Raw genomic sequence first — 17,184 nt, forward strand, 5'->3', positions numbered from 1 at the left:
ATGTTAATAAGACAGCATGGCCTCTGGAGGGGGCTCAGGCCCAAGTTTATCTCTACTGGGACCATGACACTGCATAAAACCTGTTGATCAGATTGCTAGGGAAGCCTATTTATAGTCACAGCTGCTCCTAAACAAACAGCTTTGGCAAGGAGGGGGGCAGGGGAGGGCATCTCAGAGCGGAGATGATAATGTAGTGTGAGCCCAGTATTGCCTGGCCACCCACTCTCATAAACTGGGCCCACTACAGCATGGCAAGGGAGACTTTCCCTTTCACTTCTTCTACTTTGCGCTCACTTCGCCTGCAGCAAGAATGGCTAGAATGGGAAGATCGACGCCGGGCAGCTGCCTGGCAGCGCTATAACCGAAGGTGCCCCCCAAGCACCCGGACCCAACTTACCCGGACTCCCTGCTATTGCCGTGATCCAGCTGTTCATAATGCCTTGTTTGTGGGTGATCTACAAAGGATCCAGGCCCTATTCCAGGATGAAGCAACAGCCAACATGATTGTGGAGACTGTCAGTGACCAGCTGGCATGGTCAGCTGAACTGGGTAAGGGACTTCAAGAAGCTACTTAAGTGGGTGGAAAGAAGAAAATGAAAAGAATGACACTGGGTGAGAATTTTAGGTGCCATCCCCTACTCACTGGTAATATTGACACTAAGATGGATTACATTCTCCTTTGGGAGAAAAATAGCAAAGTTCTTAGGAAATACCTGTTCAGCTTATTTGTCTACACTTTTTTTTTTGGTAGAGGAACAACAAAACCTGTAACATTTGGACTAATGTCCAGTGTCTTCCAGTATCTAGAAGATTTTCCTAGTCATCTTGGTAGATGTTCTGCCCTGTACATTTTATAGTCCGGTTCTCATGCTCTTTTCTGCCCCTCCCAGTTTTGTCTTTTTTGCTCATCACCCTATTTAATAAAATGTATCTCTTGCTTTCCCCCTCCCCCAGGCCTCTGGGTACTGACCCCAAGGACCAAGCAGACGACCCCATTACAAATCCTGGCAGCCCGAGGCTACACCAACTGTGTCCGCCACTTGATCCTCCAGGGTGCTGATCCGGATGCTCGAATTGGGGGGCAGACAGCCTTACATAAGGCCTGTGCTCAGGCCCAGTCAGACTGTGTAAGGCTGCTACTTGAGTTTGGAGCCAATGCTAATGTGCTATCAGAGGAAGGCATGGCCCCCCTCCACCTCTGTACTACCCCTGAGTCTTTACGGTAGGTTCCTTTGGGGGCTGAGATGTCACTTGGCATAAAATAGTTGAATAGTTATTCATAGTCTTATGGATTTATTTGTTTATTTAATTTCAATTCCCTACTAGATTAAAAGACTCCATGTGGGCAGGGACCATGTCTTTATTTTTGTATACATATCCCAGTGCCTTGCAGAAAAAAAGACAAGAGATACCCAAAGATAATTATAGGATGGGGAGGTAATGTTGGCTAAGGAGAATTAGGGAAACTTTCTGAAATAGGGACGCCTAGAGCAGACTTGGGGGTTAAGGGAATCCCTGCATGAAAGGATGCTGATGAGCTTCTATGTCTACCATACTTTGTAGTTCTAAAACGAGTTGGATGAGTCCAAGGGGCTTAGCACCTCGGGTAGGGAAATGATTCTGGTTTTCACCATCATATCCTCAGATGTGCTCAATTACTGCTAGAAATGGGAGCATCCGTGAACTTGGCCTCAAGAGAAAGTAAGGTCACACCACTGCATGTGGCTGCTGGTCGGGGCTTGGAAGAACATGTAGCCTTGTACCTGCAGCATGGGGCTGATGTGGCCTTACGTACAGGCCAAGGTGAGACTGCCCTCAACTCGGCCTGTGCTGGGGCTGAAGGGCCAGGACGACAGCACGAGGGGGTGGTCCAGCGGCTCCTGGAGGCGGGGGCGGATCCCCAAGCAGCCGGCCGGAAGCGCCACACACCACTGCACAATGCCTGCGTCAATGGTTGCGGGCGGCTGGCAGAACTGTTGCTGCATCATGGGGCAAAGGCTGATGCTCCCAATGGGGCCGGACACACACCCATGGACTGTGCTCTACAAGCAGCTGAGGACGTCCCTGACTGGGAGCCTGAGGTCCTCATCTCTGCCCTGCTGGACTATGGAGCTCAGCCTATCCGCCCAGAGGTGATGGAAAACAAAGGGATGAGGAAGTTAAGGGGAGGAAGGGACAAAGGCCTGAACTGGGAGTCCAGGTGATAGGAGTAGAGTGTAAGGGTATGACTAGATTTTGACCTTTAGGGGAGGATCTTGTCTAGAAGAAAGCTAGTCAAGGGGAGGACAAAAAAAAAGAATAGTGTTCTAGACATTCTTCTGCCTTGGCCCTGATGTTGGCTTCTTAGCTCTTAGGCTTTTTCTAACTCCTAGTTATGTGATACAAGCCTAATTTAGAGTGGAAATAAAGGGTTAGATATTGAATTGTTTATAGGTCCAGTGGATAAGGAATAGGGAAAGTAGTTAGAAGCTAGAAAGTTGGGGAATATGCCTTAGTGGAAAAGTAAACAAGCATGGAAAAGGAAAGGGGAAAGACCTAATCATAACCTACATCCTCCCCAACTAGCCCTTAAAATAAGGTGGGAATAGGCTTCAGATGTGATCTTACTCACCTGGGTCTGGGGTAAGGGGAAGATGGGCACTGCTCCCTTCTGATGTTCTGTCCTTTACCTTGCCCTCCTCCCACAGATGTTGAAGTTGTGTGCTTCATCTCCACAAGCCCTGGAAGTACTGCTCAATGCCTACCCTTGTGTCCCACCTAGTGAAACCTGGATTAAGGCTGTATCCCCAGAGCTGTGGCGGGTATGTCATAACAGTATGTTTATCCTGTGGGAAGAGATGGAGACTTCGCCTCCAAAGACAACCCATCCACCCCAACTCCTAAGAGAGGAGACACAGGTCTCTGGACACTGCTGACCATCATTGAGTAAAGGCAGGGAAAAGAGCTAGCAAGTGGTATCTTCCACATTGAGGCTTATTTATAGGAAGGAAATGTGGAGGTGTGTTGGAAAAGGAGAACCTGGTCAGAAAAAATAAAGTGTGAAGAATTGCCTATAAGAAGCATCCTACACACTCATCCTAAGCCTAAACGAACAAGCCTCCTGTCTGTCCCTCTCCTATACCAGGGTTCTCTTCTGTATCTGTTGTTCAGATACATTTCATCATGGGCTTCTGGGAATGCGAGTGGGCAGTGCCCACCTCTCCCTCTAATTTAGACTGTCCCCAATTAGAACTGTGAGACAAGAATGCTTTGTGAATGAACTTTCTCTCCTGGCTTAGGAGCATGAAGCTTTCTACAACTCAGCCTTCCAAATGGCAAACCAGCCACGTCGGCTCCAGCACCTGGCGAGACATGCCCTCCGGAGCTACCTCAGGAATCGATGTCGCCTCGCTGTATCCCAACTTCCACTGCCCCCTGCCCTGAAGGACTACATGCTCCTTCGGATTGAGGGGAGTATTCAGTGACCTTAAGTTGGGGAAAGTGATCCATATCTGGGTCTTTTTAAGTTCATGGGACTACTCAAATAGGACACCATGGAAAACTCTCTTTCACCCCTTGCTGAAAAAAAAAGCCACAATTAAAGGGAAAGATGCTTAACAGATTTTATTAAAGGTGAGCAGATAACATGACAAACCTAAGTATGCATGTTGTGATAACAAGAATCCCTCCTCCCAGAATGCCTGGAGGATCCTAAAAGTTGAACATTTGTCAAGACAGAATCAGGACTGGTATGCCAGTGAGAAGTGGAAATCTCAGGGCTTGATTCTTAAATCACAAGGCATTACTTTGGGTTAGTCGCTTGGAGTATTCCCTGCCCCCTGAAACCTTGTGGGTACAGGAAGTTGAGAAACAAATGCCTTTGCTGCTTCCTGGCCTCTTACAGTTCCCCTGGGTCCTAGTCAAGGCATGTGGCTTCCAGTAGCAGCCTAGCCTGCAATCCCATTCTGGACAAGTACAAGAGATGCTTTACCTGGGACACGAGTCTCTTTGGAGAGAATAGGATTCAGAAACCCATCGAAGAGAGTGGATGAATTGATGGAGTGACTGCCCATTTCCTCCTCCTCCCCTTCTGGGCCAGAGCTCCAAAGTGCCCTCTAGCTTTGATGACGTTAGGGACCAAACGATGCAGTTTAGCATCAGTGGAGAGAGTTGTGGGTCATCACAGGTCCAAAGTGAAAATTCACAAACCCAAAAAGTTTGGATGGCAAAAGAGAAGTTTTATTGGCACTGAGAAGCCAGCTTTTCCTAGGAAGACTGACTTCAGAGTGACAAAGTCCTGGCAGAGAGAGAAAGGTCCTAGCAGAGAAATCCTGGCAGAGAGATAACAAAAAATTTATCACTGAGAAGAAAATGTTTCTCCACAGTGGGCAAGGGTCCTGATAGGTAGCTGTGCCAAACGGAGAGAGGTCCCTTGGCATGGCATGATTCCTACTTCAGGTTTCTCCAAAGAAATGAGCCCCAAATTGCTCTTTAAAAGGAAACCAGAAGCTGTAGTTTCAACTGAATGAAATTACATCAATTTTCAATTGAATAAGATCACTTAAATTGGAGCTAAGAAGGAGTGGTCCTGGACTAATTTTCAGCTCAATAGAGGGTGCAGCTACTCAATAGAAATATCAGGGCCAGATCTTCAGCTAAATGAGCCCACTTAAGTTCCAGCTAAGAGTGGTCCTGGGCCAATCTTAATTAAACCACTTAACTGCCCCGAAGGGTGAGTTCCTATCAGGAGAGTTTCAGGGCTCATCCCAAAAATCAAGGACAGTTTCAGGGTTCACCCTTCTTCAGCTTTGCTTGTTTCCTAGCTCTCGGAGGTTACTTGGTGAGTGCCGGCCAGCGGCGTTCACCAAAGCTTTAGCTGATAGGGTGACTCACCAGTGAGCATGCACCAACTGGCCTCGTGGAGAGTATGGTGGGCTTTGAGGGATGTGGAGATTACAGCAGGAAACCGAACAGGCTGTGGGCACAACATTCAAACCCTCGGGAAGGTTCAAATCTCAGTAAATTTTGGAATTGACCTGGGTCTCAGTTTCCCCATTGGTAAAAAGGAAGGGATGCTATTATTTAGTCAGGTCCTTGACAGCGCTCGATCCTTTGAGTCTGAGGCCAGCTGAGGGACTCTGGGTAGGCCACTTTCCCCTCTCAGGACCATGCGAGGATTAGCAGAATGTAGCCCTTACAGGTGATAAAACGGAGGAGGGGCAGGAGAACCGCCCAACCAGCCAGTCTCTATCTGCTTCTGCCGGTTCTCATCAGATGAACCTTTGTCGCCGCCCAGCCTCTCGCTGCCGGTCACGCCCCCTGAAGGATGCCGCCCCCTGTCGTCTGCAACTTCCCCGGAAGTCGGGTTTTCAGATGGACCTTGTTATAGCGTCTCCCGTCCGCGGCAACGGCGGCGGGGAAGAGGGAGGAGGTGGGACTTCCCGTCTCGTGTACAAGTAGCTTCCGGCGCGAGCCGGAAGACCCGGTCCTGAAAGGAATCAGGGGCTGCCGGTGGGCCCCCCCACCCGCCCCACCTCCCCCGGACGGGCAGGTGAGATCGGGACTGTCCCGGCGCATCTAGGACGCCTGGACAAGTTAGGTGAGGGCCCTTGGAGAGCCGCCATTTGGCTGGCCTCCCTACCCCAATGCCGGGCGTCCCGTACCCTAATTCAGTCGGTACCCTCCGTTTCCCAGGACCCCCCGCGGCCACCCCTCGGCCCCTCCCTCCGGCCCTGGCCCCGCCCCAGTTTGCAGGAGGGGTGGTGGGGCGTGACCTCTGACCCCGCCCCGGGAGCATCCCCTGGGTTGGGAGGCAAATGCCGGGTCCATCTTGGGGCCTGGAAGTGGGCCTCTCCCCTGCCTAACCCAATTCCCGCGGGAGCCAGGAGACTGTCTCGGGGCAATCCCTTTGAGGGGGGCAGAGGGTCGGGTCGGAGCCTGTGGAGAAGAGAGGTGGGCAAGGGAGCCTCCTCCTCTGAGTCCTCCCTAGCCAACCAGCAGCCTTACGCCCCTCCTCCGTGCCTGGCGCAGTCCGGGGACCCTGCTGGGGATGCCTGCCCTTGGGGAGCTTAGCCGGATCCTGCCGGATGGCAGAGGGGACGGGCTCTAGGGGTCTTTGGGAGAGTAGAACTCCAGAGGCCCCTTCGGCCGGGTTTTCGAACGCCAAACAGATTAGGGGAATGTCCCCGGGCAGGCAAGTAGGCCACACCTCGGAGTACCGCTGGTGCTGGGGGTATTGGCCGCAGGGGTGGGTCTGTTCCGCCCTCATACTTCTGGGCCGAGATCGTGACAACTTTCCTATACGTGAAATGCCTTAGGAGACTTTAAGACGGTGTACCCAGCCCTTGGGGGCAAAGGGAAAATGAAAGGTCAAGTTTGAGAAACTTCAGATGGCACCTTTTGTGTTCCTAAAAGGACTCACACAACAGCAAATCTGCCTAAGTCTCAAAACCTGGCACGGCCCGGGATCCAAAGATTGTTTTTCCTGCCTCCGGATTTGATAGTATTTTTTCATGAGAGACCCTGAGATTTGGAATTAGTACAGACCCAAGAAGGGATTGTATTTCCTGGTGTTTGGAAGTTTGAGGTACACCTTGGAGGACAGGTCTTATTCTTGGCCGTAGGGGAGTATCCCCTCCCTAAGTATACCAGAAACCAATTTCCCTTGAGTTGGGACAGTTAAGGCAAAAGCAGGAGACCACAGTTGCCTTCTCCTGGCTCCAGCTAATACTCTCCTCCTTGTGCCCCTGCAGCTCAGACCCAGTGAGAATTCCAGCCATGGAACCACCTGATACCACCCTCATTGAAGGCGTGGGCAATGAGGTGACAGTGGTGGTGGGTGTGGTGGTGCTGGTGTTGGCCCTCATATTGGCCTGGCTCTCCACCTACGTGGCAGATGCTGGCAGTAGTCAGCTCCTGGGCACCATTGTGGCAGCTGGTGACACCTCTGTGCTCCGTCTTGGTCACGTGGAACACCTGGTCGGAGGGCCGGGCACCTCGGAACCAGCTGAGCCCACCCATCTTGAAGAGGGTACTGAGGAGAAAGCTGAGGAGGAAGGGGGGGGGGACTCAGCAGGTGAGCCTGGTGCTGGGGGCGGGGTTGAGCCAGGCCTCGACCACCTGCTTGACATACAGGGGCTACCCAATCGGGCTGCTAGTGGTGAGGGCAGCAGACCAGAAGCTTCCCTGAGGTCTGAGGGTAGCACCCACCTTCTCCCTAACACTGACCTCATCAACGTTCGGCTCAAATTTCTCAATGACACAGAGGAGCTGGCTGTGGCCAGGCCTGAGGACACCGTGGGCACCCTGAAAAGGTAAGCAAGGGAAGGTGGGTTCCTGGCCCTTAGGTAAGAAGGCTGGTGCAGGCCAGCACCCCTGAGAGGTCTCTGGGAATGTGCAATTAAGCTACTTTCCCTAAATTTGCCTGCTTTTTTTCTCTCCCAACTCTGTTCATCATTCTGATTTTTGTCTCCTGTTTTCATAGCAAATACTTTCCTGGGCAGGAGAGTCAGATGAAACTGATTTACCAAGGCCGCTTGCTGCAGGATCCAGCTCGAACCCTGCGCTCCCTAAACATCACTGACAACTGTGTAATCCATTGTCATCGCTCACCCCCAGGACCAGCAACCTCTGGCCCCTCCGCACTGCCCACCTCTCCCACCACGGAGCCGCCAGGGCTCAGCGTCAATGTGGGCAGCCTCATGGTGCCTGTATTTGTGGTGCTGCTGGGCGTAGTCTGGTACTTCCGTATTAACTATCGACAGTTCTTCACAGCACCTGCCACTGTTTCTTTGGTAGGAGTCACTGTCTTCTTCAGCTTCCTCGTTTTTGGGATGTATGGACGATAAAGACGCCATGGGGGTGGGAAGAATATCAGTCTTCCTTCCCCTTCCTGTTTCCCTGCCCAGAATTGGGTGCCAAGGAATCCAGGGCCAGTGGTGGTTAAAGGGATGTGGGCCCTCCATGGGAGATAGGCACGTGGCCTCTTCCATGCCCTCAACTCTACCCCCAAGCAGGGTGACCATGCCCCTTCCCCTGCCCATTAACAACTCTCAGGTAGAAATGAGGACTCTTTCCCCACCTCTCATCCCCTCCCCCAGATACACATTCCCCTGATTGCCCTCCCCTTGGGTGGGCTCTGTGCTGATGGTCTCACTTGGCAGAGGTACAGGCTCTTAGGACCCTAGAATATAGAGGGGGGGCCCCCTGCCAACCACCCCCATCTCATTTGTGTGGCACCAACTCTTCACACACTGGAGCCTCTGGCCTGTCCAGCTTCCTGCATGGCAGCTCTCTATATTGGGCAGCCAGCAAGGGGAGCACGGCAGTATCCACAGCATGCTTTTGCCAGGGGCAAACAAGGCCCCTGTGCTTAGTCATCAGCCAAATTAAGCCTCTTGTTTTTAGGACAAGTCAGTGGTTACTTTATAAGATGACCAAATCTAATCTGTTTCATGAAAAGGGGGTGGGCAGAGCCAAGGTATCTCCCTGGACCAGGTCATCTTCTCAATCCCTTGGCCCCTGAATAGTGGTAGTAGGATGGTTCTCATGTTCTGGAATTTCCAAGGTTCTCCCCTTTTCTAGAGCACTTTGCTTGCCTTTTTTTTTTTTTTTTCTTTTTCTTTTTTTTTTTTTTTTTTAAATAAAGCCCTTTACAGTTGAGACAGAACTCTGGGAGTCAGAAGTTTGACCCTAGGATCAAGAAGTACAGGAATAGGGATAGGATTGCTACTGCCTCAAATCCAAGGCCAGGACACCATGAAGAAATGTCTGCACTATCATGCCCTCTATGATTAAAAAAACTTTGCCCTTGTGGCATGGAGACTTATGCCCCTGTGGCTCCTGACTCAATGGCCACTGCCTGTGATTGAATAAAGTTTTACTTTTGTGGCCAGTCCTGGTCACTCGAAGTTGCCTCTAAGCTTTCATTTGGTTTAACAAGCAGGTCAATCTCCATCCCTTCCCCCAAAATGACTGGGGAAGATGAACAAGCATAATTAACAACAGGAAAATGCAATTTATTTACACCAGCAGCCATGAGGGATGGGGAGTACACAGCGTTTACAAAGTTAGCTACCTGTACAAGATGGATTACATATGCAAAAATAAAATTTCAAAACCACAGGACAGCAACACCCCCTTCCCTCCCAATGGCCCCAGCATGCATTAATGCCAGGCAGGTGGCCCCTGGGCATGCAGGAAGAGGAGTGATGCATGGAAAGGGAAAAGCCACCGGCCACAAAAAAATAAAATAAAATAAAAAACAGAACCCCCACACACATACTTAAGACACATGATAGGCTACAGGGTGGACGATACATCTAGTTGGGAACTGGGGGATGGATGGGAAGTAAAATCCACATAGCCTGTTTACAAGAGAAAGGGGAGAGAGGGGCCTGGAAAACTCCTAACCCAGCAATTAAAGGGCAATAAGCCCTCTTTCCCCAAAGGGAAAGAAATTGTTCCCTAAAGATCCCAGCTGGGTCAGGCTCATCTCATATAGCCCAAAAGAGAGTGGGGCTGTGCCCTGAGAGGTGGACTGAAGAAAGTTGGGCAAAGTCAACATTGAGAAATCTCCCAAACCGTTTCTTAGCAGTCCTCTTCAAATGAGAAGGGAAACATAGGAACCACCTGGGCCTTAGCATAGCAAAGGGAGCATCACTGGACCCTGGATACTACAGCCACCTTTAGGGAGGATGAAGGTTCCATGTCTTCACCCCCACCCCCAGCAAACACAACAGTTTCTCCTTTCCCCTCCAATACCAACCTGCTTCCAAGACATGATTTGGAAGGGCTAAGGGGGACTGGGTTCCCTCCTATAGAAAGGGATATGGAAAATAAAAGCAGGGATTGCCCTGGGCTCAGCCTCTACTCTAGCTCACTCAGGTTTGACTTTATTTCTTCCTTTAAAAAACAAAATTCTTGGCTTAAAAATCAGTAAGCAGGTCAAGCCAAGAAGTTGGAAATGGTGGCTAGGAATGTTGCAGGAGAAGGTCCTCAACCTGCTACTTAAGCTAGCTATCCAGGACCCACCCACATTTATTAATCCAATGGTGGTTTCTAGTAGGCCAGATCAGTGATGAATTCCCACATCCTGGGAAGAAAACTCTGCCCGTATTGTCCATTTCAAGACTAGTGTTCTTCCCACCAGCTTTCAAAATTGTTATGAATCCCAAACCTCCTCACCCCACCATGCCCGACTGTTTAGTCTGGTTAGTAAGGTAGAAAGAGGGGAGTACTTTCATCCCAACTTTGTAGGATGTAACGGGCAATATCTGGTCTAACACCACATCTCTTTTTCCTCTGGTAAAAACCTATGGGCATCTTTTCCTGGTAAAACCTCTTCCCACCCACTATTAAGATCAGGATTCTTCTTAGAATGTCAGACTACAAATCCAGAATAAATAACTTGAGGAGGAAAAAGCTAAGGAGAAAGGGCAAGAGATGAACTAAAGCACATAGGAGTGAAAGAGGGCAGCAAGCAGCAAATAAGGACCTGGGGAGTCCTATTCAGGACAAAAGGATAAGCAGGAGGAACTTGGGGCCACCCTGAGGGTGAAGCTGGGCCCTTTCCCAGGGCAGGGGATGAGGTAAGAAAACATTTCAAATAAAGCAGCACCGTTCCCACTTACTTTGGGGCCCTGTCCCCCAAGGGTTCTGGGATTTGAGGAAAGAGGAAAAGGAAAGTTCTGATAATAAGCAGCTCTCCCTTTGTCCCCTCTCCTTTCCCATTCCCTGAAGCCAAAGATTTCTGGCAGCCCCTCCTGGCTCTCCAAAAGAAGGGCACCTCCCACAGCTGGGGATACTGAGAAGACACTCAGCCCTAAGATACTGAGAAGAAAGGTGGATAAGGAGATCAGTATGAACTGCCCCAAGACAGGAATACTCTGTGCCCACCCACCCAACCCAGGAAGAGGGGTCACTGGACAGGACTCTGAAAACGGGCAGCAGAGTAGCGCTCAGCCACAAGCACCAGACCCATTCACATTGCAGAAGGCAGACTGGGGCCTCTCTGGGGCTCAATTCCCAATGCACAGCCCCCTGGATAGCCACAATGCGTCTTCCGAGGGATTTCAATCCCTGGAGTGAAAGGCAGGCAGTGTATGCATCCTAGCATGGTATCCAAGTCTGGCCCCCTCTCCTTTCAATCCCAGCTGGACATCCAGGAAATCACAGAATAAATAGAAAAACACTCCCCTGAAAAATTTGTTCAAGGTAGAGCATGTCCAGGTCTGAGTCCTGCACGCCTGAGGGTCGTGCACAGTCAATAGGGTTCTGCCATCATGCTGTGGTTCAAACCAGGGTCAAGGCTGGTGTGACCTCTCCTCCCATACTTCACAACCCCAAATCCCTGGCTTTTGGTGAAGGCTGCCACCCATCAACCAGAATTGGGGACAAGAGAGGATTGGCCCAGACAAGGCAACACCCTTGAGCCTCTGGTCAGTTGATGTCATCATAGATACTTGGTGTGGGAGGCGCAGGGGGCTTTGGCTTCTTCTTCTTGTTGGAGCTGAGGCCTGGAGCTGCCCCCACAAGACTCAGGTGGGGTTTCTTTTTCTTGGTCTTCCTTGATTCAGAGTTATTAGTGCCTGAAGAGGAAAGCACAGGGAATGAATCTGGGGAAGGCTACTTGAAATTGCCCCATTATTTTATCCATATGGCAAACAGTTCTATCCTTCTTCCAGGTTGGGACACCAACACTTGACCCTTTAGTTTTATTTTTTGACAGTGCGCTGGGCACGTGAAACGAAGAATTCTTTATTGCCTCCCCACCAGTTTCTCCCACTCCCCAGCCCGGTTCTCACTCGTCTTGGAAGAAGCAGAGTCAGAGGGTGATAGATCAGAGGAGCCATCCCACTGTAGCCGGCTCATCAGGGCCTGGCTCTCAGCCACATCAAAGCTGTCGTTCTCTACAGAGCCCTCTGCTTCGGGCAAAGGGCTGGAGGTGAGAGATATTAGGGACAGTGGTCATCATCCAAGGTCACTCACCATCTACCCTAATCCCAATGTCCCTCTAGAGTTAATGCTTACGCTGAGGGGCCCAGGAAATAGACACGCACAGTCCGTCTCTGCTCATCTGTGTGCTGGGGGCAGCGAAGGGACCTGTGAGAGAAAAGTCCATGATAGCTCAATCATGACCAGCAAACCCAGATACTTACATTCTTTGGGTCCCCTGACATGTCCTCTCTCCTTCAATAGAGGAGGAGAGTTTGTTTAGAAATTTCTGGTCCTTATATTGTGCCATAAAATGTGAATAGTAAGGTTTTACCTACAATGGCAGAGCTATCTATTGTATCTCTGGTATCCCACACCAAAGGAAAAGGACTTATTCCTAGGGACATTTGAAACCCACAACCCATCTCATAGGTTAGGAGAGAAGATACTGTAATTTAGCCTGGCCTTCTTTGGAGAACAGATGAGGAAATGCTCCACACTTCCCATAGTTACCCCTTCCCCCTTGCTTACCTTGTGCACATCTTCTTTGTGTGTTCGGAGATCACCCCACATTGCTGTAAGAGGAACACAAAGCTAAGGTGAGGACAAAAAGACAAATACACACTATTTTAAATATTTCTTCCTCCCTAAAGTCTAAATCCAAATCTTAAAATGACACAACTCCAACCCCAACCCCAACCTTCAAATCAGAACAGATGAGGCTGCTGGACAGAAAGGACCACTGGGAGGGCCATCCCACCACTACATTGACCTCTTCCACAATTTTTCTCTCACTTTACACCTTCCCAGACCCAGATACCTCCCCTTCCTAGGGTCTCACTGTGGTAAGCAGGGTTCGAAGCTCCTCAGGACCTAGGGTTTCATAGTTGATCCCAGTAGAGTTACTGTACTGTGAAAAGATTAGAGAAAGTTAGTCATAAGGAAGATGGGGAGAACTGCTGAGGCACTAGTGAGCATAGATATCTCTCAAGTTACAAGGCTTTATAATCACAGTTTTTCAAGTGAATTCTTTCAGCTGCACTTGAGAGGAAATCAGATAGGATGACCCCAAACCACTCACTGCTTCTGGCTATTAGACCATCAAATAATCTGCCCTAAAACAATAAATAACACATTCCTAACTTGGCTCAAGTGAATCCACATGGAGAAAAATTCACTCCACCCAAGGATGAAAAAATGAAGAGCAATTACCAGAAAGTGGATGAACTTACTTACCTTAAAAGGATCTGAATTGCTGCTAAGTTCCCCTGAAGAAGAAGAAGAAAAAAAAAAAAAAAGAGGAGGGAGTTGATGTAGAGGTACAGGTGGATGGGCCTGTAAATAACCAGAGAGGATGTGGGGGTGACAGAAGGTCACTGACTACTTCTCCCCAGAGTTAAAGCCTGAAGCTCTTCCAGTTCCCTACAGTCACTTACCATTTTTGTGTTTTAATGACTTAGACCTTCGAGGGGAGTTGGGGTTCTGGAAAGAGAGAAAAGGGTTAATGTATCGTGGAACAAAGAAGCAGGAAAGGCAAACCCCCCAATTCCCTTCCTCTCTGGTCCCTACTTTGCTACCACTGCCAGGTCAACCACAATACCAGTAGCTTAAACACCAAAGGCTCCTCGAGAATGGAGAGGGAAGTATATCTATTCTGGGTACACCTCATTACAGTTCTTCTGTCTGCCCATTTCTCACCTTGTCTGATTTTCTCTTCTTTGCTATGAGGAGAAAAAGATGATGATTGCGATTACTTCAAGTTTCCAAATCTAAAGCCCCACAAGGAAAAGTCTATCACACTATCCCCACTACAAAAAGTATGAACTACCTCCCATCCCAAGATTTCCGCAGGCATATTGACACTACCTTTCTTCTCCGAGCCATAGAACCAATCGTTGTCATTGATATCATCATTGTCTTCCTGGTCACTCTCAGACTTGTTCATGTTGTTGCTACTGGCGATCCTGCCCAGAGGAGATGAGAGGTGGTTATGGGGATATTTTTATGCCCCTCCCCTCCACCCAAAAGCTGCCCTAGGACCTTGCCCCTTCTCTGGCCCACTGACCTACGGTTGGCAATGCGACTGCTATTCCGGCCCATGCCCAGACACTTCTCCAGGTGGGGAGCAAAGCGGGAAGCAGCAATGCTGCGGCTGCAGTTGGGGCAAACACATTCCTTGTTCTTCCACTGATTGTACACTTGCCCAAAAATATCCACTCCAGGCTGGTCTACAATCTCTGGGAAGGTGATTGTTACAGAGATCAGAGTAAGGAGGAGGATCTTTTAGACACTTTCAGTAATCAACCATAAAGTTCACATACAACCCCCCATAAGCTATGACATGCATCACAGAAAGCGATAAATACATGGAACTGGGAGAGAAAGGAAGGGTCTGCTCTTCCTATTAAGGAAAGTAGGCAACTCATAGTGTTGACAGCACAGGCAGAAAACTGTGGCTGAACCATGACAAAGAATAAACACATCCCCACACTGTTTACCTGACTCCTCCCCCTAAATCCTCAAGTCAGCAAAGCCAAGGCTTTTTTTTTTTTTTTTTTTTTTTAAGCATTAAATCTTTTCAATTCCCACCCAATTCCAGGCCTAGATAGATTTAGTCCATAAGATCCAGCCCCATATCACAATTAACCATAGAACCCCAAACCACAAAGCAGGGAAAATGACTTTCCCTAAAGGTATGGAATCAGAAAATATACTTCTAAGATAGAATTTCATAATGTTCCACCATCCAAATCTCACCAAAGTCCTTCATGCTGTCAGGGTCTGTGTCATCCAAAAAGAAGTAGCCACACTTGACAGCTCGGTGCACCTCAAAGCAGAGTCCCAAACAAGCATCTTCCACCAAGTCTGTATAAATCTCATGAGCAATGGCCTGAGTCCCACAAAAGAAAGAGTGATTGCAGAGGCCCTTGTCACTTGAGCCTTATTCCTTAATATCTTCCACAACTGTTTCATATCTAAGCATAAGAGGCCCATTCCCCATCTTGAATTCCCATTTTTTATTTAGTTCTCAAGGCTTTTAGTTATGGCTTTCCCCCAAAGAAGTGGTTATCCCATCCCAAATTCCTGGTTGAGAATTGAAAGGGATTTCAGAGATTCTTTAGTCTATCCTCGGATTATTTAATTCAACTTCATTTTTCAAAAAAAAAAAAAAAAAACTTAGTTTATAGAAAATTGATATGACCTGCCCAAGGTCACCCAGATAGAAAATGGCAAACTAAGGATTTGAACCCAAGCCTTTTGGACTCCTAATCCTTTGGTGACTTTTCCCCAGCACCACCATGCTCAACTGTTTCTCTTTGCTGTTGCTATCAAATATAAATGCCCAGAGAACAAAGATGACAGAGAAACAGGTGGGAGAGTCCTCACCTCCAGCTTGCTGTTATCCAGGCCAGACAAAGACATTTCCTCCATTTTCATTTGCAAACTCTCTTGGAGAAGACGTTCTGACTGCTCATAGCACAGCAGGCGGCAACACAGCTGTACACATTGAGGAGTGGGGGAGGAAGGGCAGCTTAAGTCCAGAGCACCTCCACTAGGTCTTGCCTCCCACTTCTAAGATCCCTCTCTCCTCAAAATTTATTGATCTTTGGGTCTTCCACCTTGTTTAGCCTTAAGCAATTTCAACTCTACCTAAATCTGTTGGGGAGAGATGAGTGGGAGTTGAGGGGCAGAAAAGATAGATTTCTAAATGTAACCCTTTCCACCCACATTACCCATCTCATTCCCAGTGACCTCTGCTTTAGCATGGTGGCCACAGAAAGCCTGGAGCCATGGTATTTTAGATAACTCCCCAGTCCTAGACTTTCACTGAATTCTCACAGAAATTTAGAGAAGAAAGTATCTTAGGGATTGCTTCCTCCAACCATTTCACTTTACAAATTAAGAAATAGAAGCCCAGAATGGTTAAACAACTCACCCAAAGTCACAGTAACTGGCAGGACCCTGGTCTCTCCTTATGAAAGAAAACCAAAACCAAAGGAAGGAAGCTAACCTTATAAAAAGGCTAAATTAGAGGAGCCCCAACAGTCCGGATTTTTGCATCATAGTCCAGAGCAATGGATTTTGAATCACAGAACCAGGGTTCCATTCTTGGGGCTCCACCGCTTCATAGTCGTGACCTTGGGCAAATGACTTAACCTACTGACCTTCGCGCCTCCCTTTCCTGATCTGTAAAGCGAGGAGGGTGGAATGCTGTTCTTAAATTCTTTTCAGCTCTAGGTCTAATATTCTGCATCCAGGCTTAGGAGTCCCCGGCCCTCCTCCCCGATGCGAGCAATCCCACGGCCAAAAAGGACAGCACGGCAGGAAACAATCTAGTTCACCGGTTCCCCTTTCCCTCCTCCCAAGTGTGGAATCCTCAAAAGTGTCAAGGAGCCCCCCGGCCTTGTGGCGGGGATTTTGTTGCTTTTTTTTAAAGAAGGCAGAACAGGGAACTTGAGGGACTTTAGTTTCTCGAAGCCTCCCCGATGCTGCATTGATACTGCATCACACAGCCTGGGGGATGGGGGGGAGGGAGGAGCCCAGGACACACCGGCCCCATCACTACCCAGTTCTGGGAAGAAACTAGCCCCAGCCCGCCCCCCACTTTCCAGGCCAGGGCAGCCCCGCAGGAAGGGGTGCTGCGGGGTGACTATTGTCTTTGCCCCTCAAGGGAACCTGGTATTTCCTCCCAAACAAAGAGCAGTCCCTTCCTCGCCCCCGGGGGCCTCCCCCACCCCAGGACAAGCGCGGGGGGTGGGGTGGGGAGTGAGGGCACGCCACACCCGGCACCGAGAAACACCCACTGCTTCCGGGACTTGGGGGAGGGGCGGGGAAGAGAACGCGGGCCCGGCGGCGGGTCATAGGGCGCGAGGGTCAAGGGTCAGGGGGCGGAGGCACGGGACCCCAGGCTCCTCCCCTCCCCCTCACTCACCCCGCCCGGGGGGCTGTGCCGGGGCCCCGGGGCCTCTCAGGGCCGCGTCCTCCGGCGTCGGCGACGGCGGCGGCTGCTGCTGCTGCTGCTGCTACTACTCCTCCGGGCACCCATGTCCGTCCGTCCGTCCGCCCTCGCCTCGCCTCCCGGAGCCGGGGGTCGAGCCGCCCCTCCCCCCGCCGCGCCGCCTCAGCGGGCGGCCATGGCCCCTTCCTTCCCCTCCTCCTGGCCTCGCTGCCTCGTCACCGCCTCCTGCTCACCTCACCCCGCCCCTCCCCCTCCAACCTCCCCCCCGCCCCGGGACGATCCAGCCCGCCTCTCCCGGGCGGGGGGCACGG

The 17,184-nt window shown here is 50.0% G+C and overlaps 3 protein-coding genes across 4 annotated transcripts; 2 read left to right on the forward strand and 1 right to left on the reverse strand.

Moving 5' to 3' along the window:
• On the forward strand, positions 1-3,633 carry ASB16 (ankyrin repeat and SOCS box containing 16). Its single transcript, XM_051994822.1, has 5 exons — positions 1-549; positions 955-1,222; positions 1,646-2,132; positions 2,688-2,801; positions 3,279-3,633. The coding sequence occupies exons 1-5, from the start codon at positions 249-251 to the stop codon at positions 3,462-3,464; spliced, it is 1,356 nt and encodes a 451-aa protein (XP_051850782.1). The 5' UTR covers positions 1-248; the 3' UTR covers positions 3,465-3,633.
• Positions 3,634-3,726: 93 nt separating this feature from the next.
• TMUB2 (transmembrane and ubiquitin like domain containing 2) lies at positions 3,727-8,888 on the forward strand. Of its 2 annotated transcripts, none has more exons than XM_051994824.1 (3): positions 3,727-5,578; positions 6,732-7,292; positions 7,463-8,888. In XM_051994824.1, exons 2-3 carry the CDS (start codon positions 6,757-6,759, stop codon positions 7,824-7,826), a joined length of 900 nt encoding a protein of 299 aa, XP_051850784.1. In that variant the 5' UTR covers positions 3,727-5,578; positions 6,732-6,756; the 3' UTR covers positions 7,827-8,888. The 2 variants fall into 2 exon arrangements, with proteins under 2 accessions (XP_051850784.1, XP_051850785.1); XM_051994825.1 differs by having other exon boundaries at positions 3,727-5,530.
• An 87-nt stretch (positions 8,889-8,975) lies between these two features.
• Positions 8,976-16,943, reverse strand: ATXN7L3 (ataxin 7 like 3). Its single transcript, XM_051994823.1, has 13 exons — positions 16,847-16,943; positions 15,301-15,411; positions 14,671-14,803; positions 13,979-14,150; positions 13,780-13,877; positions 13,612-13,634; positions 13,350-13,395; positions 13,150-13,181; positions 12,755-12,823; positions 12,445-12,488; positions 12,010-12,081; positions 11,784-11,917; positions 8,976-11,567 (listed from the first exon to the last, which is right to left on the reverse strand). Exons 2-13 carry the CDS (start codon positions 15,349-15,351, stop codon positions 11,419-11,421), a joined length of 1,023 nt encoding a protein of 340 aa, XP_051850783.1. The 5' UTR covers positions 15,352-15,411; positions 16,847-16,943; the 3' UTR covers positions 8,976-11,418.
• Positions 16,944-17,184: the final 241 nt, after the last annotated feature.

This window comes from Antechinus flavipes, chromosome 4 (assembly GCF_016432865.1).
Source record: "Antechinus flavipes isolate AdamAnt ecotype Samford, QLD, Australia chromosome 4, AdamAnt_v2, whole genome shotgun sequence".
NCBI classification, from domain to species: Eukaryota; Metazoa; Chordata; class Mammalia; order Dasyuromorphia; family Dasyuridae; genus Antechinus; species Antechinus flavipes.

Coding starts and splice junctions, on each gene's coding strand:
- ASB16 (XM_051994822.1), top strand. CDS start 249: ATGGCAAGGGAGACTTTCCCTTTCACTTCTTCTACTTTGCGCTCACTT. Junction 2,133..2,687: donor CTCAGCCTATCCGCCCAGAG/GTGATGGAAAAC, acceptor CTCCTCCCACAG/ATGTTGAAGTTGTGTGCTTC. Junction 2,802..3,278: donor TATCCCCAGAGCTGTGGCGG/GTATGTCATAAC, acceptor CTCCTGGCTTAG/GAGCATGAAGCTTTCTACAA.
- TMUB2 (XM_051994824.1), top strand. CDS start 6,757: ATGGAACCACCTGATACCACCCTCATTGAAGGCGTGGGCAATGAGGTG. Junction 7,293..7,462: donor ACCGTGGGCACCCTGAAAAG/GTAAGCAAGGGA, acceptor CTGTTTTCATAG/CAAATACTTTCCTGGGCAGG.
- ATXN7L3 (XM_051994823.1), bottom strand. CDS start 15,351: ATGAAAATGGAGGAAATGTCTTTGTCTGGCCTGGATAACAGCAAGCTG. Junction 12,824..13,149: donor GCAATTCAGATCCTTTTAAG/GTAAGTAAGTTC, acceptor ATCTTTTCACAG/TACAGTAACTCTACTGGGAT. Junction 11,568..11,783: donor CTCTGCTTCTTCCAAGACGA/GTGAGAACCGGG, acceptor TTTCCTCTTCAG/GCACTAATAACTCTGAATCA.